Below are 24,896 nucleotides of genomic sequence, written 5' to 3' on the forward strand. Positions count from 1 at the left end.
CAAAGCCCCTCTCCTTGAATAGGACCCTCGCTAACCAAACCACCCAAAGTCCAACACACATGCTCCACAGACACAGCCTGACCTTGCAGAACCCCAAGAGGGGACCATGTAAGGCAACGAGCCAAATTTCGCTCTAGCGCGTAGGGGATGCCACCAGACCCCAGTAGGACTAGCAAAACACAACCAGATCTAGAAAGTTGAATCCTTCCCTGTGCGTGATGACCATAAATCGAATATCAAACTGGCAATTAACAAGAATGCACACCCGTAAGCGGAGGAGTGGATGCTGGCAGCAAAGAAACCACCTATCCCAGACAGGGAGCCCTCGGAAACAGTTGCTCCCTTGTGCAACGCTCAACTGCATTTACCATAACAAGACCAAACTTAGAATGTCTGATAGAAAACCTCACCACCCTCAATAAATTGTCGACGAATGCCACCTCCCATGAGTTTCAAGGCTGATTGAGGTCTCACACAAGTTACATTACCATCTCCCGTACACAAGGTGCACTGAGAGGATGGGGAGGTCGGTCCTCACGCCTTCGGCCATGTGATATTCATGAATACCCACGCATTACCTCGGTATCATTGTTGGCTTGGTTAATCACCTCATCAGGGAAAATATTTAATATTGTTATTATTAAAAAGGAGGTTGAATTCTAATTTAATAAGAATTTAGGTGGTTTAATTCTCTAATAAAATCCTTTTCATTGAATAACTTATGTAAATATATGTTTTAAGTTAGGAAAATATATAGGTATGTGATCCGAATCAAGTTTGTGATTTTTTAACATATAAATTTTAACAATTAATAACATAGTCAACTATACTATAATGAAGAGCATGGAAGCAAATCATAAGTGATTAGTGTCATAATAAGTTTTCAATTAAATCTTCAGATATTTTCTTGTAAGTGTAAATTTCATCAAACTACTCATTTAACCACATATGGTTAACGTTAGAAATAGTACTTATGATTTATTTGTGTTATATATATATATATATATATATATATATATATATATGTTTGAAAATCATAGAATATGTAATTTAAAAACATAGAATTTTGTCTCAATGAAATGCACACACAATGCACAATTTGAAAATCATTTTTTAAAGAAAAAGCTCTCCACTAAACTAACCCATTAAATTAGTTTAAACATATTCATTTATTCAAAACAATCTTTTTATTTCTTCAATAAAAAATAATAATTATTAAATAAATATCACATTCTTCCTGTGCTCAAACTTGAAACAATTACATAAAAGAATCCCCATCTTTTCCCCTTCCCCTTATTTTTTTGAAGGTTTGTCATGCTTTGAATGTATTAATTTGATGATATCTTTTTATTCTATGTAAGACCACATCCTCTACTCTATCTTCGAGAAAGGTGGATTATGTTTCTAAATATTCAAGATGGATTATGTTTCTAAATATTCAATATTTTATTCAGATATTCCTTTTATTAAATACATTTTTATTATTAAAATAATAAAAATACAACATTTTTTAGATTATTTATTTTAGTTCAATCTAATTTTTTAATGTTTTTATATTTTAAATTTTAGATTATTTATTTTAGTTTAATTTATTTTTTTATGTTTTGTATTTTTAAAAATATATTTTTAATTGATTTTGTTTAAAACTTAGCAAAAATTTATTGAAATTGTAAGATTAAATTATATAATATACACAATACAAATATTTTCAATTTTTCAAAAAAAATAAATTATATATTCAAAAATAAAACTTACACAACAAAAAAAAATTACCATCTCAACAAAAATTATATAAACTAATTTCCATGAAAACGACATAAAACCATTACAATGCATACTAAAAATATATCAAACTTAATTTTACTTAAAATAGATACATAATTACATATGAAATCGTGTGTTAATAAAAACTTTTACACTCATCAAAAAAATGGGAGCCCAGAACTGGGTATACACATTTAGTGAGGAATTAACAGTATTAATAAAAACTTATCATCTATAAAAAAAAAATTAAAGTTCGAAGTCTTAAAAGTAATCAATAATTAATGATTTCTTTCATTCACAACGTGACTTCTACGCATCTTATGTTGAATGTATAATATATTTGCCGAGCTATATGACTTTGCCCCATCTTAATTAAAAAATTATACCTTCGACATATCTTGGATAAAAGCTTTATTTCTCCATAGAAATATCAAATTGTCTATATAAGAGGGCAACATAGGCAACGTATGTTAAATGACTAAATAAGATTTAATATAAATATTATATTTACAAGATATTCCATACAAGTTACACAATGAGGGACTACAATCCATTCCACATACCATATCTAACCATATCTACTTTTAAATTTACCATCAAGTGACGTCTTCATGGTGGGTTCATCCCATTCAATTGCATCCCACCATTCTCTCTCGCATTCTATTTCCTCCAGACACTTCAGCTTATCCCATCCCCCACGCAATCTCTTCCATTTCGGACAATTGTATACATTGAGAGACTTGAGCATGGGGGCTAATGGTCCCAACCCTCCACTTCCACTTGCTGCCCCCACGGGCCCCACACACTCCAACGACTCTAAACACCAAAGACCCAACTCCTGTAGCTTTGGAAAACCCATCCCCAACTCCAACGCCTCCAATTTAGAACATCCATTTATCCTTAGCGTTCTCAGACATGGCAACTCCGCGGGGAGCTCTTTCAGCTGGTTACATCCATTTAGCCAAAGGTATGCGAGCTTTCGGAATTGAGTAACCCAACCAGGCAGCCGCTCCACATTGCATCCTTCAAGAGAGAATCTTTCCAGATCTTTCATTGCCTGCATATCCTGGGGAAGGTAATCTTGACCAACTGCTCCCATAAAGATCAAAGACAAACTTCTCATCTTTGACCAATTCCCCATAACCCCCTCCTTAAGTGCCGATTTTATTCCGACGTGCAAAACCCTGAGACTGCTCAAACTTCGGAGATCCTTTATACAAACATTCTTTCTTTCTGCATCCAGTGCCCCCTCCTCCTCCTCGAAATCCAATGCAATCCCCCTCCCACACTGCAATATCTCCAGTGAAACCAATTCCGATATGCCACGCGGAAGATGCCTCAAATTGTGGCACCCGGTTAGGTCGAGGGCCCTCAAACGTTTCAATTCACTTATTCTCTCCTGAAGGCACCTTAATTGAGAACACCAATAAACATTCAAGAACTGGAGCTCCTTCAGATCGCCAATGCTTTCCGGCAATTCGCTGATGCTCGTTTCATGTAGTCGGAGGAAGGAAAGATGTTTCAGATTTCCGATAGTGGGCGGAAGAGACTTTATTCCTGTCTTACTAAGATCTAGGACCCTTAATGAGGGCAACTCGTTCAGGAAACTTCCAGGAATTTCTTCAATACCACGATTCTCCCTTAACAGCAGAACTGAGAGGGACGAGCATCGGAAGGTTGTGGGCAGGGAGTGTAGAGCATTCCTCATCAACGACATTCTTGCACAGCCGTCGGTGTCTGTCTCAGAGGGAAAATGACTCACGCCCTGCCCTGCTTTAAAAAAACACCTGTGCTCCTTCTGGGCAATGAGAATCGCCAGATCACGAATGACGTCGTGCATTTTAACATACTGAACCCTTCCCACCCCATCGGTCTGTACCACCTCAATCAAACAACGATCTCGGAGGAAGTCGATAAAACAGTGCGCAGTATCAGGCAAATAGCTCTCTCCACTGCTCTTCACCAGGTCATCTGCGATCCACATGTCTATGACCTCTTCACACATGATTACTGTGTCTTCGGGATAAGCTGCAAAATACACAAAACACGTCTTCAAATAATCTGGCAGAACATCGTAACTCCATTTCAAATGTCGGAAGACTTTCTCGTCCATTTCTTCGTGCAGCTCATAAAACGTCTTATCAACGTTTTGCATCTGGAGTAGAGCATGTTCCCACTCATGTGGATAAACTTTATCTGCCATCGCAGCGGCAACTACATTTATAGCGAGAGGCAAACCTTTGCATTCCCCTGCTATTTGCCTTGCAATGCCTTCTATTTCCTGTGGAACATTTGTTCGCCTAGAAAACAGCCGCCAGCCCTCCTCTTCCGACAGAGGCACCACTTTTATTGGATCTTTGGCTCCCATACTGGTACATACTCGTTTATTTCGAGTAGTCAAAACAACTTTAGAACCAGTGTCATTCATTGACACTCCTAGGCTTTGCAGCTCAAGAGTCTTCCACATGTCATCTAGGAGAAGAAGAAATCTTTTATTCTTTAAATAAGACCACAACCTATGCTTTCGCCCTTCCAAATCAGATTTGTCAGGGAAGTTTTGCTGTAAGTTTAATCTACTGGCTATGCAATCTTGCAGCTTTGAGATATCATAATCTTTGGAAACTGTTACCCAAATGATGGGATCAAAAGAACTCCGTACCTTGAGGCTGTTGTTGATGGTCTGAAGCAGCGAAGTCTTGCCGACACCCCCCATGCCGTACACACCAATAATTCGGGTGTTGCTATCTTCTGTCAACCTCTCCTCAACCTCCGACTGTAAAAATTTTATTGCATTTCCTTCAAAACCAGCTTCGGGGGTCAAAATCGGCAACTGGGCGGGCGGATTAGAATCCCCGTATTCCCCGGTTGGAGGAAGATCAGAATCCTTCTCTGAGTGGAGCTGAGCAACAGTTGCTTTCCAATCTCTGATATCTTTGCTGACTCTGTAGCGGCAGACGTAATTAGGACACCAATTGAGACAGTTCTTGTGTAGCTCGTACTGTCTGCCAATAGACCGTGATCGTTCTATGGCGTCGCCTGCCTTATCCAGCCAAGCTCTCACTACACTTCTAGGGTTCATTTGTAGTTGAGCGAGCTCCACATTTATATCATTTACTAGATTGTTCAGACGCTCAACTTCATGCTCCATGTCGCGGAAAGATTGAGGCAAAGAGATGACCAATTTCACCTCTTGAACAAACCTTTTCAAGAGGCTGGGCAAAACATTGGCTGCAGCCCCAGTCCCAATATCTGAGCAGCAGGCCATTGCGTTCACAAGAGTGAGAAAGCGCAAGGTCTTCCAAATGAGAGGCGCTCAAGATTTCTCTTCCCACCGCAAAAGCAGTAACAATATTCAGATCTTTCTGCTCTCAAATTGCAGTGAATGCATCCATGAAGTAGCAGGCAAGCATGAGTATTTATTTATTTTCTCCCGTCCATTCCTACTCAACAGCTGGGAAGCAGCAACTCAACTTGCCTTTAGGTGGGTGGAAGCAAGGCATTTGTCCCCTCCAAAATGGCCCCACCTTCTTCTTCTTTTCACTATTTACAGTGGCCCTACTTAAAAGGAGTAGGTTTGGATACCCTCAATCTCCATAGTACCAATTTCTATTGCGATTCCAACGTATTTCTGATGGGAATCAATTCCAGGCTTTGTTACAGAACTTCGTATTACAGAGATGGGAGGAACCTTTACAGATGGCTTCCATATCGTGGGCCCTCCTAACACAATCATACAGACTGGAAAGTTAATGCTTTTACGAAAGTATTCCAATTTCCACTATACAAAGCACTATGCAATGCAATTTTTTCCAACCCCTGCTGGTGTATCCACCAACACTAGATTCCCTAATCATGTCAAGGAGCACTGAAATAAAATAATGACTCCATGAAAAGAAATATGGAATATTTAATCCCATGCAATTTTAAACAATGAATGTCATTTATTCTTCCCATAATTTTATTAAACCCTTTATACTATACTCTAATATTTACACTCAAGGTTTTTTTATTCTTCCCATAATTTCATTAAACCCTTATACTTTAATATTTACACTTCGGGTTTTTTTATTCTTATGGATGTTCTTACAATTCTTTATTTTATATTAATAAAAATTTAATAGTATCACTTTTTTAAAATAATGTGTAAACAAAGATTATTTGTTATTTTCAATTTTATGGATCAAATTTAATCTCTAATCAAATATAATTCTACATTTTTAATAGTTAATTAAAAATATGTGAAATTCTAATTCTATTTTTAGAGATTATATATTCTTTTCTCAGAAAGTAATTTTAGATGTTATATATTCTTTTCTTTTATCTTTCTTAGAAGATCTTAGATGTTAGAAAAAAAAAAAAATTCATCTTTCTGAGAAGATCCAAATAAATTTATTAATTTTATTTTTATTTTTAAATGTTATATATATTTTTTTCATCTTTTTAAGAAGAGCAAATTAAATTTATTATTTGATCTTGATTAAAATCTATTTTGTTTTCTAATATATTTAGTAAAATTTTAATAATATTAAGTGAAGTTGACTATACAACTCTATAATAAACGGATTAGTTGTGATTAATACTTGGGATTTAGTGAAATGGATTATACAACTCCATAATAAACGGGTTAGTTGTGATTAATACTTGGGATATAATCACTATTATAGACTATGACACAATAGGTCACTGTTACAGAGTATGATTTGATTTAAACGCAAGGTAAGGACCTATAATTTGTTATCAAGATATACTTGAAAGGCTCAATATATTAGATAACTAGTGGTTGCATGCAATAGAATATTAGTTTCAAGAAGTTAAGGAGGGTTACATTGCAGAGTTTGCTATTAATTATAGTTGACCTCTTTTAGCATTAATGAGAGGTATTTAAGGATGAGGCCAATAGGAATATTTCTCAAAGTAATCCTATTATGGAATAAGATTTTGTTTTTGTACAAAGGGTTGATGTACATGATATCAAGCACGATGGAAACATAAGCCCTTAGAAAGGGGGGCTTGATGAAAGAGGAAGGGAAGATGAAATAGATCATAAGAAAAGGATCTAAAGGAGTGAAATAAAGTTGTGACAAGGAGATATGAATGCAAGAACGTATTATGCAAAACAATTTGGAAGCTACAGATGGATACTTTAAAGAAAATGAGAGAGGACATACTAGGCAGTAGTATGGGGAGAGAGAGAGAGAGAGAGATGGTATGCCTAAGTATGCAAAGGAAAGAGAGGAACTAGAGGTATGTTTAAAGAGAAGAGAGGCACTAGAAGATATACCATGATAATTTATGATAGAGTTGAAGTAGAAGATATCAATCCCTGATGGAAGGTTAATGATAAGAATGATTTTGAGGAACATGTAACTGATGATTTATAAAAAAAATATTCCCTAAGTTAAGTGAAGGATGATTCCACTAAAAGTGATGATACTTTAGCAATTGTAGAGCTATTGGAGAAAATGAAGATCAAAGAATTCTCTAGATACATTGAAGAAGAAATTAGAGACAATGGATTTGAACAAACCCCTTTAGAACCATCCCCTACATGTAATCTAAAATGATAATTTTGTGATAAATATAGAAGTTAGAAATATAAACGAGCAAAGAATAGGAATAGTAACAAATAATACAGGTGGAGCAATGACAAGAAATTTCAATATTTTAATGGAAAGAACAACAATTGATACAATTATTAGGCCCCCCATGTTCGATGGAACTTGGAGGAATGATGCCAAGAAATACTAGTTTGTGTGTTAAGCAATTTAGACCATGAATAAAATCACATATAAAGCACAAAGGAATGTGCATTTAGAAATCTCTTTTAAAGACAAAGATATACAATGGTACATGAATGACGAAATATATCTTCCAGTAGGACAAACCAAAGGTATAAATGAAATAAAGAATGAATTGATGAAAGAACTAAAATAGCCCATATTTAAAAACTAATGCCTTGTAGAGTTGAAGGAAATAAAACAAAAAGCGGGAGAAAATAATTCAGGACTATGATCAAATATTTAAGGATCTGGTGGAAAAAATGACATTCCAAAGCCAATATGTCTAGCATAGAGAGTGGTTCATTCTAATACTATTCTCGCATATTAGAATTCCCCTTACTCAACATAAGATATCCACATATGTTGAAGCCTTTCATATAGTTACACTCCTCGAATCCATAGGGGGATGTGTTCAATCAATCTTACGATTAATGTAGGTTCAAAATCAATTGGATGCCTTAACTAGTCCATTAGGGGAATTTTGAGGTCTAAAATGGGCCTCCTAAGAAAAATATATAGCCAAAATAAACTTTATAAGGACCAACAGGATTCAAGATGATGTTGTCAACCATGGGGGATGATACACCATTTTTGGAGTAAAAAAAGTAAAAAGATTAAAAAATAATAAAACTATTTTTTCAACTCTTATTTTCAACTTATCTCCCTAAGTTTTTACTCAAATTTTGAGTGGCAGTACTCGTTGGATGTAAAATTTAATTCCTCATCCAAGTAGTACCCATGTTTCATACTTTCGATGGACCCCGCTACACGAAAAATGAGAAAATGTGATCACAATTCACGTTTTTTTATGTATTTCTCATTTTTTGTGTAGCAGAATCCATCAAAAGTATGTAACATGGGCACTCCTTGTATGAGGGATCAAATTATGCATCCAAAGTGTGTTGTCGCTTGAAATTTGAGTAAACCCATAGGGAGATAAGTTGAAAATACGAGTTGAAAAAATAGTTTTTTATTTTTTCCCTCTAAAATTTGATAATGTAATCTAGTCTTATTTTATTATTTCCACTATTATTTTATAATTTCCTTAGGATGCCCATTTTAGACCTCAATATTCCCCTAATGCAACTATAAGATATGGCCAAGTGTAAGGCTAGAAGAGAGAATGTGCCATGTACTTTATGTAGAATAGTATGTCACCATAAAAATGAATATCTAGTGTTGACTAATTAAATTTTGATTGGTGCATCAAATCCTTTCCGAACAAGAACAAAATGAAATTTGTATGAAATACGCAAGTTGTGGGACACAAGCCACCTCAATGCCCCATGCTATAGAAATACTAGATTAATGTGAACACAACATTTTACGATTTTTGCAAATCTATGTGGAATGATGTAAATAATTTTAAGTCACTACAAGAAGGAGCATATCATTGATACACATAGGGTTCATGGGTCAAATGATAGCATTACCAATGGAATAGCAAGATACTAAGAACAAGGATGAAGACGATATGGTGAACTATTTACTTTCTTTAATTATGGAAAATTAGTGAAAATTGCACATTATTGTACTTAACCCCACATAGTGTGTGGACATTGCCATGGTATTGAACACAATATTGAATAATGTTCTAAATTGATAGAGAAGTTGGAAGAAAAATGAAAGAGGGTCAACATGGTAAGTTTAAAGCCACAAAGGGAAGAAGATAGTTAAGTAGTTACAATCATTGTATTGACAAGAGGAAGATCAAGGAGTACTAACCTAGATGCAGAAAAAATATTATCAAGTAAGATAATTTATAATAATTTATCCATCACCATCAAAATTTGACCTACCCAAATCAAAGAAATTACTACGTAATGAAATGGAGACCTCATAGAATGCACCAATGTTAGAGAGGGACGCACAAACCATACGAACAAGTATATTGAACTAGAGAGGAAAGTAAATTATTTTCTCAAATGGAAATTACTTAATGGTTGGAATGCATATAGGAAGTTGACAAAGATTCTAATAAGGTGGAAATTTATGTTAGAGGATGACACTCCTATCTTGGATCCTTTTCCAAAACAACATTATTAAGAACAAGATAAGGACATGTAAGGAATCTAAAATGAAAATAGAGTTAGTAGGTTATGAGATGGAGTATGTTATAATGGATCTACAATCTAACATGAACATTCTTTCACAAAAGTCTTGGGAGTTTATGGGGAGACCAAAGCTAGTTTAGTCACCTATTCAACTAAGATTAGCAAATCTGTATAGGATTTATCCCATCAAGGGGCAGAGGATGTAGAGGTTGACATTGATGGGGAAAAGACACTGGTTTATTTTGAAATGAATGAAATAATGGATGGAAAGGATCCTTACCCAAATGTTTTGGGAATATATTGGACATTTGATGACAATGCAATTATGAATTTAAAGAAGAAGAAGATGTCTTTGAAATAGATGCACTAAGGGTTGTTGCACCTTTGGATCCCATTAAAGGTGAAAGATTCATGTACTCAAACAATGATGAAGTTCAAACTTTAGTTTTGGGAATATATGCAATATTATATCAATAAGAAATGACTACAGAAATTCAATTGCAAATGGAGAGTTGAGTTGGAGGATAATATATTCTTTTGATACAAATTATGAAGATGCAATGAATAGATGGTAGGAAAGAGGATATGAGATGTCCAATAGAAGATGCACATTAGTTGAGAAATATGTGCACTAGATTGGAGATGTGTTGCATGGCCCCTTTAGATTTCATGGTATTTGAGGAGTTCATACTAGAAAAAAAAATAATACAATATTCAGACATGATTGTGAAAGGTACCCTTGCACACTAGTGGGATATACATATAGCTAATTTGGAAAGTTGGGCACATTGACAAATAGAATGCCATTGCGATTTTCAGTTATATATGATAAATAGAGTTAATGAGTAGATACAAGGACATGGAGGAATGATATGAACATATATGGTTTTTTCAAAAGAGCGGTGTTGAAAATAAAATTTCAAGGAGAAATGAACTCATTTTTTTTATCATACATTCAATGTTGTACTAAGGAGTTGGTAGATAGAGAAGGAGATTCCAAGAGAAACCAAGGAGTCAAAGGGATTGAATAAATATTTCTACATGATGTTTAAATTACAACAAAAAACCATGTCTTACCTAATTTGAGGAAAAGGGAAGAAGTCATGCTAGGTAGTAGCAATAACATAGTGGGAGGGGGGGAAAGAGAGGATGTTCTTGATGAGTGTAAGGAGGAAAGAGAGACACTAGATGAATATGTTGAGATAAATTATCTCGAATAAAAGAAAAAGATGACAAATCTGAATAAAAGGTTATAAATGAGAATAATTCATAGAAACATGCAATTGATGCTTTATATAGTGAGTATAGCCCAAGTGAAGTTGAGGACAAATACTTCAATAATTACAAAAGTGTCGATGAAAATGAGGATTTCAAAATTTCTATAGAGCCATTAAAGAAGCTAGAAAAAATGAATTTGAGTAAACCCCTTTCAAACCATGCAATACATGCAATCTACCAAAAGAGAATGAAAATTTAATAGATATAAAAGCTAGAAATTTAATTCAATGAAGACTAGTAATAATTATAAACAAAAGTATGAAAATAGTAAGAAATTTAATTCTTCTAATAAAAATAAATTCAAAACTCCAACCATCATTTTTATCCAATCATTCACATCGCTTGCTTTTTTAATCTAATTATAACCACACTCCATTATACCAGAACCATCCTTAATTATATGCCAAATAGTAGATTTTGGCTTATTTTTCCACTTCCACTTCAAACGCTTAGAAATATAATAAAAAACCCAGATATTCAACCCTACTGCTCTCAAATTGGACTGAATGCATCCATGAAGTGGTAGGCAACCATTAGTATTTTTTTTTTCTCCAGTCCATTCGAACTGAGTAGCTGGGAAGCAGCAACTTGACTTGACTTGAGGTGGGTGGAAGCAAGGTATTTGTCGCATCCAAAATGGCCCCATTTTCTTCTTATTTTCTCTAGTGGAAGCAGGCCAGTTTTATTCCAAAAACGTGCACCCTCAGTTTTATTTAAAAGTATTCCAATTTCCAACCCCTGCCGTATATCCTGCGACACGAGGTTACCTAGTGGCAGCAACCATTCGTACTTTCTTTTTTCTCCGGTCCATTCGTACTGAGTAGCTGGGAAGCAGCAACTTGACTCGACTTGAGGTGGGTGGAAGCAAGGTATTTGACTTGACTTGAGGTGGGTGGAAGCTCCATTCAGACAACGTGAACCCTCCTCACACAACCATACAGACGGGAATGTTAACGCTTTAGGAAAAGTATTCCAATTTCCACTATGCAATGCCATTTTTTCCAACCCCTGCCGTATATCCTCCGACACGAGGTTACCTAGTCATTTCAAGGAGCACTGAAATAAAATAATGACTCCATTAAATTAGGTAAAATGAAATATGGAAATATTTAATTTTTTTCCCCCAGAATTTGGAAACATTTAATTACATGCAATTTTAAACTCGGTCAAGATTGTCATTTATTCTTCATCAACCACTTATGCTTTAATATCCTTTTCCTATCGACGCTTCAGTGTTTTTATTCTTCCCGTTCTTTATTTTAAATTAATAAAAATTAATAGAATCACTTTTTGAAAACACTATGTAAAGGAAGATTATTTGTTCTTCTTAGATCAAGTTGAATATCTAATCAAAATTTATGTTAAATTATGATTATTTTACATTTGTCGATTTTTATTTACATTATGTCAATTTTTATTTACATTATTATGAAAAAGGAGTTTTAATTTTAATTTTAAATGTTTTTAAAAAATGAAGTGGAATTTATAAAAATTGATCACACTTTAAATTAATAAAATAATATTACATATAAATGCATGTAGTGTTGTCTCAAGATAAGTAGATTATATTGGACACACAATTACTAGGTTGAGAGAATATCCCAACCACACACCAAACTAGGAAACATCTAGATCTTAACAACTCCTAAGAAACAAGAACATACTCTTTTATATAGAAAGAATCACAACTGAGACAAGTAGGAATGATATGTTTTAAGTCGCGCCCTTAACAACTATTTGTCGCGATCTCAATTTACAAAGTCTAGTTACGGTCCAAGTGTTTACAAACATGGTAAAAAAGAATATGCCAATGTCCATATAAAGGAATAACCATCTACCAGAATGCATGAGTACCAATCACCAGTCGACTAGTATGCCTTTCGTGTACATGGTTCAGTCAACCAATATCTCCATATTCGTGTACATGGTTCATTCAACCAACACCTCCATACATGTACCTGTAATTACAAATCCCCCTCCATCATTGTCATCATGGGTTTCTCGAATTACCCATAACCATGCCCTGGGTTTTATCGACTTACCCTAAACCATGCCTAGGGTTTTGTCGACTGACCCTAAACCATGCACAGGGTTTTATCGATTGACCTTAAACCATGGCTACAAGAATCTCTGTCCACTTCACCCCCACATGTGGTTTTTGGCTTATCATAAACCTACAATGCAAAGTGGTTTATGGCTTACCAAAAACCTACACTTACATAGTGGTTTTAAGATTACCACGAACTTTATGGGGGTACACATGCCTCATCAGGGTTACATTACACACTCCAACTCATGGAGTTACAAGGGATATACTTTACAAAGACCACTACAAAACATCCTAGACTTGCTTACTAATAAATGTATATGACACATAATACATCATCATCATTAGTCTATTCCACAAACTCACACAAACTTTAACTTGGTTGTCTATCATCTTTTAATGGCTATTGCTGCTCCTTTACCTCATCTTTTGAAATTATTCACGTCTTGAGCATATTTGTCATTTTCATTGTCAATTAAGTCTTGGAATTCCATGCTTAACTTGTCATTCGTTAGAGTCGAGAATTCTAACAAAATAACTTTACCTATATTGAGTTAGCTAGGCTCAACAAGGCTCAATATTTTTATTCATGATTCCAAGATAAAAAATAAAATTTCATATTAACAAAACATTAAAATTCTCTATCTCTGCGCACAAATGAATTTAAACCACTATTTGAAAAAAATCACACCATGGTTGGAGTGTATCAACATTTCCACTGATCCAAAACGTCGGAGAGATTGTTCCACACGACAAACAATCGCTCCTGCTTCCTCTCTTAGATTACCATCATAAAACATGTCCCGAAAAACGCATTTTCCTGTGGTGAGAAGACAGAGGCATGAATTGTTGGAACACCAGGGGAGTCCATCGCTTCACTACACAATAATTCTCGAATGCTGCTACGAAGAACTGTAAGGCCATTAAGAAAATGACTATCTAGTGTTTTACTAGCACCCTTTACCTGAACATTATGTCAATGCCACTTTTCAAAACCCTGACTGAAGCTATAGATTGCTTCCTTATGTACGCTTTGCACAGTCAAAGCGAGAAAAATATTTTATGTTGATTCTCCAATACGCACCGAGAAATACAACTAATTTTTCTACCAGATAGCTTGCTAGATCACCAAATTGCAACATCTGATCTATTTTTTCCAAAGAATACTTAAAACACTACAACACACAGTTAAACACAGAACACACTGAAGACTCATGAAAATGAGCTTGATCATTGTATTAACAAACACGCAAATTTATATACATTGATAGCCGTAAATTCTACAGTGATTTGCCGACTACCTCCGCTTGCTGCCGATTTCTCCAGAACCTGCACGAACCTGCACTTTGACTATCTGCTGTATTCTAGATTAATCTAGCTATTGCATTAACAGTGGTAGTTGGAATTAATATCTTCCAACACTCCCCCTTAATTCCAACTATATAACAAATATATACTATAGCACGATATACAGACACTATACTCTTAATCATGATGACCTAAACTTTAACTTGCCTGCTGGTCTAAGTCTCAGCTAGGCTTACAACAAAACATTTCATTTTTGCCTTCTTATTAAAAGGTTCATGCTTGTTCCTTTGTTGATGCAACTTCATCTTCACTTTTCTTGCCATAAAATAGTGATGGAGCTTCCCCTTTTCTAATAACCGAATCCTCCACCGCAAAAAACAGTCACCAGCATCATTCAATGTCTTCCGGTAGAGCTCCTTATTCTGGAATGCCTCATAATTATTGTAACATACTGAATGTCTTTCCTTGTCATAATCATGCATGTAAGCCACATTATTCCACTCAGCACCAAAGTCCTCTTCCAAAATATTGTCAGCTCCAAAACGTTTCCTCGAGAGAATTGTGTTTTTCAGCATAGTAAAGGCTTCAGAAACCTTGAAGTCTCTTGCTTGGAGAAACTTCAATAGAATCACGTTAGTACATTCATCACCCATGGTGTGAAGAAGAGGAACTCCCCATACGAAAACGTTTTCTACAGGTTGAATTACAACCTCCTCAGTTACCGTGGTAACAGTGACCTCAACTGGAGCTTCAGCATCAACTGGTGCAGGGGTAGATGTTGTTTCTTCTTTCTTTATGGTTTCAGTATCAACAGCAGGAGCCTCAGTTGAAGGGGCTGAGACAGACACCGCTTCAGTTACAGTTTCCTCATGCTTCAGAACATCCCCTTGGGCTGGAACCTCAACATGATCTTCAACAACATGACATTGTTTGTCCAAGAACTCAAAAATACTGCTAATCCCAAATGGGTTCATGAGAAAATGATCATCAAAAGGATCATTGTCAAAAAGCTCTAAAAAGATAGACATATCAGCTAGTCTTAAATTTTCCTTAAACTCTGGCCAGCTTTGACTTCAGAGTAGCACCAGGTTGTAGACAAACAGATTCGAAACCCACAACTTTGGATTTCATACAGTCAACACACACCCACACAATTCAGGCATACACAGTCAGTCAAAACACTCCTTCAAGTTAAATCTAAACTAAAATATAATCATTGTTTCTGATGATTTCAGTAACAGATTAAGCACTGTGCATGAAATAAAAGAAAATCTGTAAATCATTGCGTGGTCCCACAGAAAGGGCAGAAATTGAATTTCCGTTCCAACAAGCAGGAACAGGACCAACAACGTAGTTTTCCAGCAAGGGAATCGCTCTCTGCTCAGCGAACAGCTATACCCTTCTCCCAAATTGATTTACTCCGTCGCCTCAGCGAACTGCTTTCTTCAGAACGCACCAGCGCAAACTTATGCACAACAGTTCTCCACGCTCAAACCTTCAACGACTCCTCACCGCGCTAGCATTCACACGCTCTTCTTCTCCAGAGCACACAGCTCTTCTACGGTCTCCAGGAACACAGTGTTCTCCATACGTCAAAACGAACAACGCACGCCAAACACAAGTATCTTCTCAGCAACAAACAAGACACTCGGCTGCAGTCTCCAGTTTTTCATCCAACGGACCACTCTGTCGGCCAGCGAGCACAAAGCAGCCTCACCAACACCAGAAAACAGAACTCTGTCGCCCACGCTCACGGCTCACCAACACTTAACACACTGTCTCCTCCAAATGGCAACAGTCTTCAGCAGCTTCACTTTCGACTGGAAATTCTTTACAATCTTTAGCTCAACACGTCTCCCACGCTTCCAGGGAGCTCATACATACAATATCACAGCGCTACAAGTTCACTCAACAGCGAATGCTCTCTTCCACGAGAAAAGATTCGGCCTTCTCCAATGGCCCATACAAATACTAGGCTAGACGGCTAGACTCAACAGTCTCACGACAGCACTCAACTTCAACGCACATGCTTCACAACGCTTCTGTAATATTAACTCCACTACTATCTTTGCGCACAACCGTGCCTTCAAACTCACTTCCTTCTTCACCACCGAGCCCACTTGCTCTGAGTTCGCAGTTCACCTGAGCTCCGATACCAACTTAGAAACACTACAGCACACAGTTAAACACAGAACACACTGAAGACTCATGAAAATGATCTTGATCATTGTATTAACAAACACGCAAATTTATATACACTGATAGCCGTAAATTATACAGTGATTTTCCGACTACCGCCGCTTGCTGCCGATTTCTCCAGAACCTGCACGAACCTGCACTTTGACTATCTGATGTATTCTAGATTAATCTAGCTACTGAATCTAATTTTTGCGCTAAAACCGCAATTTAAATTTAAAAACAAGTGATCAGATGAACAATAATTCGCATTGCTTCGCCTTCGATCTCTCCATCATTGGGGTTCAATATAAATAGTGATTCCTTCACCATGAAATGATGAAAAAAAACATAGATTCAATTGAATGGTAATTACCCTTCTAACAATGTAACCTTTCTTGTCAAAATATCCAAACTCAGTTTCTCAGCTCATGGTACTGTGCCCAAGAAATTTAGTTGTGTTTTTTTCGAAGGAGCTGGTGTAGTATGTCAATGCCCATGATGGGTGGCCAACATTGCAAAGAGAAACGAGATAGAGCGATAACATGAGCAATTTCGCCATGAAAATATGGTACCAATGTCGGAATCGCTAAATTCTCTGAATGAAAAGGGAGCGAAATGACTCTCCCCACCTGTTTTCTACTTAGTCATCTCTAATGGCCATCGAATTGCTCATAGAGAACCTTTAATGGCAGGGATCAGATGCCAAGTCTCCAAACTGTGTTATACCATAAGCCACACAAAATTATTCTCAAGGTTGTAAGTCACAGAGAATGCTACTTGAAGTCACCACTAACATGTCACTTCTTTATGTAATATATGGACAAACAAACATTGTCACAGTTAATCAACAACCACACTCAATCACTCACACGGTCACATTATTCTCCTATTTCCCTCAGCTCCTAGAAGGGCCAAGGTCTAGGCTCACATGAGCTCTCATACCAATTTAAAAAAGCTAATCACACCTTAAATTAATCAAATATTGTTACATATAAACACATGTAGTGTTGTCTCAAAATAGGTATACTATCTTGGACACACAATCACTTGGTTGAGAGAATATCTCAACCACACACCAATCTAGGAAACGTCTAGATCTAAACAACTTTTAAGAAATAGGAACACACTCCTTTACATAGAAAGAATCACAACTTAGACAAGTAGGAATTATATTTTTCAAGTGTGGACTATACAAGTAAATAATAAGAAAGTTAGTTGTGGTTAATACTTGGGATATGACCTTAGATAAAAGAGTTTTTCTATACAAATAATGCAAACCAAATTGATATCTAATATGTTTGCTTGCAAAAACCCCTTAATATTTAAAAAGTTGTTTTATTTTTCTTAATCCTTTATCATTGTATTTTTTTTGTTAAGGCAACCATGGTTCACGGTCACTTAGTGGCCGCTATGTCCATGGGCAGTAATCCACACAGATCCACCAAAGTGGCCTAATATATCTAGCCTAACCCTAAGGGCATCGAGGAGATTTGACCTCGTGACCTCCCAATAGGAAAGGTACTTAGTAATGAGGGCTCGACCAATACAACTATCCTTTGAGGCAAACATTTATCATTTTCATTATTCATTGATATCAATTTTAAATCTATCAAACTTTAAAAAGATTATGAAGGAATTAATATTATTTCTTTGACATTTTATTCTATGTTGTAAACAAATTGTAAAGAAGTTTTCATAAATCTCCATAGTTTAGAAAGGTTGGTATTGTTACAAATATAGTTTTAAAATTAAGATTTGATGTGAGCATATGAAAGACATTTTAGGAGAGCGTTTTTCATCCTTCACCCTCTTAGTATCACAAAGATGACAAATTCTTTCATCCGTAGATATCTTAGAAATTGTCCAACTCTTTTTTTCGCTAAGGACCTTGTGAGAATCAATTCTTATTTTAGCAATATTGGTTTTCCTCTTTAACCTATCTATAAAAAAAAATATAATTTGATCTTCTATATTTGTATTAATGGCCTCTTTACAATGTTTTAAAAATTCTATTTCCCTCTATTTATTTATCACACCAAAAATTAATTGTCCTTAAATTAAGATGTGATGGTATTTACTATCGTATCAATCTTCCAAAATTTGAGATCCTTGTTTCTCCAAAAGATTAGAATCTTTATGTCACCCCCACATAATTTGTAAGTGACTTTCATTGGAATTTGAAGTAATCTTAGGAAGTCTCTTGTCTTCCATGTTGTCCTGAAATTAAGATGTGATGGTATTTTCTACCGTATCAATGTTCCAAAAGTTGAGATCCTTGTTTCTCCAAAATATTAGAATCTTTATTTCACCCCCACATAATTTGTATGTGACTTTCATTGGAATTTGAAGTAATCCTAGGAAGTCTCTTGTCTTCCGTGTTTGTTATCTTGTGCTTGTACATTACGTACCTGGGAATACTCTAAATGGGGGAAAGGCTATATTATTTGAGGAGGATAAGATAGAGTGTATTTATTTTAATTTTAAGTTCTAAATTATAAAAAGCCTCTAAAATTTGGCACCCTATTTTCATGCAACGTCCATGTCAACACATCCTTAGACCAATGATGGTTGTAACTAAGTGGAATTGTAGTTAACAAATTCAAGGAATATTTGAAGGAGATGAAGAGCATTAGGATAAGTATATGTTAAGGTTGGCTATTGTATGTTAAGATTTTGTATGGAAGAAGAAGAAATCAAAGCTTGAAGTCCCCTATAGTTTGTTGGAAATAATACTGAGAGGGGGGGGGTGAATCAGTATTATCAGATCAATAAAACTTTTACATTTCCATACTTAGATATATATACGCTACTTCATTCAAGGGAACCCGCATGTATACGCAGCTGTGTCTATAGCAACTAGTGTATATCCAAAATACTTATGATTCAGTTAATCCATTAAATGTTGATCTTTAGTTAGTGCATCAGAACTTCATTAACCATATGAGCAGTAAAAACAGAACAGATCATCACACACAAGAAGCACACATGAACACCATGATATAAGGTGGAAACCCAATGTGGGTGAAAACCACCTGCTGCAATTCGTTTCTATCTTCCTTTATTAAGAAACTTCTTTTACAATGTACTGGTGCAGTCCTTTACCAGCACGCAGGCTACAACCTGCAGAAGGCTACAACCTTCTCTCGTTCTCCAGACTCTCCTGGAAGGGAGCTCCAACCCCCTTTTGCTCTTGTACTAGCTAAGATACTAGTACGTAGGCGCCGGCCTACAATCTTCTCTCCTCCGGGTACTAAGTTTCATAAATTTTCAGACTGGATACTCCTGAAGCACAACACATAATCTGAAGGCCACGTTTCATCAAATTTTCATACTGGACCCATAAATATCATTGAAGCACAAAACAATCAATACTCGCATCATCAATCTCTGAATCACTGAAAGAGTGAAGCCATGTCAACAACACATTCACCAGAACACATAACAGAATTCTGCAATAACAATCAGAACCAAATGTACCATCAAAATCACGCATCAGAGTGCATACGCTACTTGGAAGTGTCGAACCTACGTGTATACGCAACTTCATCAAGATGAACCAGCGTATATGTCATTAATCACTTATTCATAACTTTGTTGCACTCCCTGACTTCAGACATAATGAGATCATTACATATACAAGGATAATATATGTGTTAGCACCCAGATCTAGTCCATCGGATCACATAAATATGAGTCATTATGATCTTGATCCATATTAGTTCTCATCCATCAATACACAATCATCCAACCAAGATATGCAGAATACTGACACCATTAAACAGTCATCAGAACTCATCAACAGTCAGAACCACCTGTAACTTCAGACATCATAGCTCAAATGGTATACGCTACTATGATGAATCAAACCCGCGTACATACGCGCTTTTGCCAAAGACAAGCCGCGTACAGATCTAAAAATATTTTCTCATAACTTGCAACTGTACCAGACATCAGTCATATTCATAACACTTATAGAACAATACATGCGTCAGTATGCAGATCTAGAATAAGCATAGTCAACTATATAAAGATAGTTCATTTCAAACCATTTGATCCCGATCTCTCCTTAGTTCTTGTTCTCCATCAACCGGTGAGATCCCTCCTTAGCTAAGATCAAGCAATGCATCATCAACCCATAACCTGCATACTGGATCTCATACTTCATCAGATATTCTAGTCTTTTCAGATGCCCTTGCCTAATGATCTTCTTCTCCTTTTATAGTCTTAGGCCTTGCTCAATACCACGGTCCAAAACCATAATAAATCAATACCAAGGGCCCAATACTTGGGATCAACACACTTGTCGAGATACCACAGTCCAAAACCATAGGTTCAAATACCGAGGACCAACTACCATGGACCAAAAGTAAGCTTTCCGACATGTACGCGCTTTTCCATGCATGAAACTACGTGTATACCCTACTTGGTATATAGCGAACCTGCGTATACGCGACTTGGTATATAGTGAACCTGCATATATACCCTACTCGGTATATAGTGAACCTGCATATACGCGACTTGGTATATAGTGAACCTGCGTGTATACCCTACTTGGTATATAGTGAACCTGCGTATATACTCTTCTTTCTTCATTCTTTGTAGTCTGCTCATCAATTCTTTGCTACTGATCTGCTGCACTCTAATTTGTCATCTGTGTGATTTGCCATCAAGGACAAATTTAGAGAGGCCCTGGAGATTGAGAAAAGGCCGAACAATCTTAATAGGGATGATGGCTGGAAGATTAGCAGTTGTTGGGTCCCAGCCTTGTCTTCCTAGCCTCCTCATTCCCCTTTTGTTAGGTTTTAGGGTCTCTGTCTTCCCTCTCCTTAAGGTGTGTTTTTGGCGGATTAATCCTATTATTATGGAGTGTATGGGTTATTAATTAGTTATTTAGCAATTTCGGGCTAAGTATTATCCTTATCCCGTTTATGATTCTAAGGGGTATATTTCCTTTAGATTAGATTTTTTCTCCATTTTTATGCAATTTTATTTATTTCTTCCATCCCTTTAGAATTTCCCTTTATCTAATTTCTTATTTATTTGACTATTAAACCCTTTTTTAAACCTTATTAGTAATAATCTATTTACCTAATGTCATAGTTATTCTTAATATCTTTTTAGTGAATTAATATTACTTATTTAATGAATATAGATTATTAATTATAAGAAATGATATAGTTTTTGAAAAATGACCTGTATGTCAAATAATAAATAAGAAATAATAATTTGATATAATTATATGATATACCTATAATAGTGAGTGAGTTTGAGTTAGTTATATTTTTTGGATATTCTATTATGGTATTTACCTAATGTAACTAAATAATAAAGATTTAACAAGAATGCGAATTTAAAAATATTGGAATTATAAATTATATAGATTATTTAATAAACATAAATTACTATTTTATTTTCGAATGGGCCATTTTGATATAATTAATTAAAATAATATATTTTAGGGTTTACCTTTGGACCTTAGCTTTAAACAATTAATATTAATTTAATACACTATTTACCTATATTCTATTATTAATAAACATATACTTTAATTATGTATTTACCTAATGTAACTAAATAATAAAGATTTAATAAGAATACTAAATTAATAATATTAGAATTATAAATTATATAGATGATTTAATTATTATTATTTTCGAATGGGCCATTTTGATATAATTAATTAAAATAATATATTGAAGTTTACCTTTTTATTATTAAATCAATACACAACTTACCGAATGTAACAAAATTTCTTAATGTAATAATAATACTGAATAACATTGGAATGATATTATTTAATTAAATATGAACGATTATACATACCATTATATTTAAATGGATATTATATTATTCATACTCAAAATTAACAAAGGAACTCTCTTAAATATAAGCTAATAATAATAATAAATTATATGTTTTAGCGGTTTCTAAGATTATTAATAATATAATTAGTGGTTTGACTAAGACCTTTGGTCAAAATTAGCCGTTGGAATCTCTGCACACTCTATTTAAGCAAGCTTAGCCAGATTGGTTCTTCAACTTGTCCTGACGATGAACCACACTGGTTGGTTCGAAACGCGTCGACAAAAGATTGATTATGTGATTTTGCCGAAGATTATCTAAACAATGCCAACAATAGTTAATGTTAGAGACATAAGGAGATTGTATGACTTATTTTATGAATTTGTTGATGGTGTTGGACTTGCAAACATGTTAGGGGATCTCCTCGGTAAGATGTCCTAACTAGACCTCCGACTGTTTGGAGTAGGAGTCCCAACAGTGGGTAGTAAAGCAATGCCTTGACTGTGATAGCGCACAGAGGTAAGCAAGATATCCTTGTTAGAAGAAAGTGTGTGAACTTGTAGGGAGTCAAGAGAGATGCACTGGGAGGTTCTAACACATGAAGGGGAAAATGAAGTGTGTCCCTTAGAAGCCTATAATAGTATGCAACCTGAAAGGAAAACACGAGCATAATGACATAACAGGTTGGAAGCGGAATAGTCCATAATCCAGGGTGATGAGTTAAACCAACAACACAATTCCAACAAAATTTATACAATCACATACAAAGTAGTTCATACATGAATGTGTAAGTTATATAACATACATTGTTAAAGCAACTATAACAGTCCAACTACAATAACAACATATGCATGAAAACGTGTTGCCTTTGTTATATTATATATAAAGTGAGAGTTCCATCCATACATATAGCCATGAGAGCCACTAGCCCCAATAGTGGAACGTTATAGTCAACACTGCCTACTCCTCCAAAGAGATGTACTTGCTCTACACTGTGGAGAATCCAAGGCTCATCACATTACTCTCCAATCCCTCTCTAAGCAATGCCTAACAAAATCTTGGCTCCCAAATGCCCTTTCTAAGAGTTATGAGGTTTTATATATAGTAAAGGGTGGGGTGACCCTTGACATTGCCCTTTGTGACTCTTGGACTACCCTCATGACTCTTCACATTACATATGTCTATTTGTATTCCACTTATGACACTTGGAATTTCACTTTACATCATGTTTACAATAATAGTAAATGGGCCACATATACCCATGTGGGATAAAAGTAGTGAAGGGACCAGCCCAACACTGTTCGGACTAATCAATAATTAAATGATTTTAAGTATGATTTAGCTGTGGATTAGTTTATGATTACCAATGCTCTCGGATATTTCTGGAAAGTGATAGGTGGCATTTATGTCTGCAATCAATACTATGTACTAACCTCGGGTCGCGTTTCCCGCTCCTCGTTTCGCCAAAACTCTTCCTCCGTCGCTCATTCAACCATTTTGCATTTGTTCGCCGAGGGTTTGCTCTAGTGTGGTTTTGCTGCTTGTGTATGCAGCTGCGCTGCAACTGCTGGGCGCGCCTTCTGGTTTGTTTTCTGGTCCGACAGTGTGACTCTTATACTTGCTTGGCTCTTATGCTTGTTTGGATAGTCTTTGGCCCTGGTTCGTTGGGCAACCAAGAATGGTTCTGCCGCCACCTGTGTAAGTAGATTTCTGTGCTCTTTTTGCAATTGTTTCAACTGGTCTTTGCTCCACGAGCTCGGGTTCTGGTATGAGGTTGTCTTGCTTGTGAAACTCAGTGGTTGGCATGCATTCAGGTTTCGAAACAGTGGCGCTCTCTGGTCTTCGGCTTCAATGCAGGTAGCCTCTTCTATCCATGATTCAATTTTCCTTTTTCATTCTTCTGTTCCTAATGTGGCCGCTCCTTTGTCTCAGTCATTGATTGAAATTCAAGAGTTAAAGGCTTTTTCTCTGTTCTCGCTACGAATCCCTCAGGTATGGAAAATGTATCCCTCTTTTGCTTGCAATCACACACTAGTTTAGTTTTCCTCTGTTGACTTGCGCTAATAGCTGTTTGTTAGTTCTTTTGCAGATATCAGGGTTTGTAGTTGGGTATGCTCAGAACTATCACACCGGCCTCTGCCTAGTAGGCTTTGCCAACGCAACTAATCTTCAGTTTTTTTAGAATAGGCCTGTGAGAATGAGGGTTTGGTTTCCCTCAATGCTTAGCCAATGTGACACTTGGCTGTAGCCAATGTCCTGGTCATTTTGTTATCATAGGCTTTCACTTTTCTATGATTGTTGGCTGTAACTTTCAATGTGTGGGAGCCGTTTCCCAAAACCCTCACCTAGGGTTTGTCGACTGTTGACTTATGTGACTGCCCGTGTATAACTTTGGAACTCTGCTATGTACTTTTTATGATGATGATGATGATGATGATGATGGTTAACGTCCACTGAGACCAAATTGGTCTATCGGACCTATAATTTCTTAGTTTTTAATTTTCTGGCTCCTCGTCTTTCTTGGCGAGATGGATGTTGTAGCTTTCTTTTTTTTCTCTACGGTCTTCCAACTTCCTTTATCTTGCATCTCCTTCATCTCTTCTTGTTCTTGGGACATTGGTGTCTTAGCTTCGCAATCTATTGTGTTCGTCCTTTTGAAGATAGTCAGAGAAGAAGTTTGGTCTA

General features: G+C 35.9%; 1 protein-coding gene across 1 annotated transcript; it reads right to left on the reverse strand.

The window, feature by feature from the left end:
* Positions 1-2,167: 2,167 nt before the first annotated feature.
* LOC149161391 (putative disease resistance protein At1g63350) lies at positions 2,168-5,194 on the reverse strand. The gene has a single exon (XM_089435519.1). The coding sequence runs from the start codon at positions 5,027-5,029 to the stop codon at positions 2,333-2,335; it is 2,697 nt and encodes an 898-aa protein (XP_089291645.1). The 5' UTR covers positions 5,030-5,194; the 3' UTR covers positions 2,168-2,332.
* Between the last annotated feature and the right edge of the window lie 19,702 nt (positions 5,195-24,896).

This window comes from Pinus tabuliformis, chromosome 5_2, assembly GCF_031772625.1.
Source record: "Pinus tabuliformis cultivar Carrire ecotype Pingquan chromosome 5_2, CPIR1, whole genome shotgun sequence".
Taxonomy (NCBI): Eukaryota; Viridiplantae; Streptophyta; class Pinopsida; order Pinales; family Pinaceae; genus Pinus; species Pinus tabuliformis.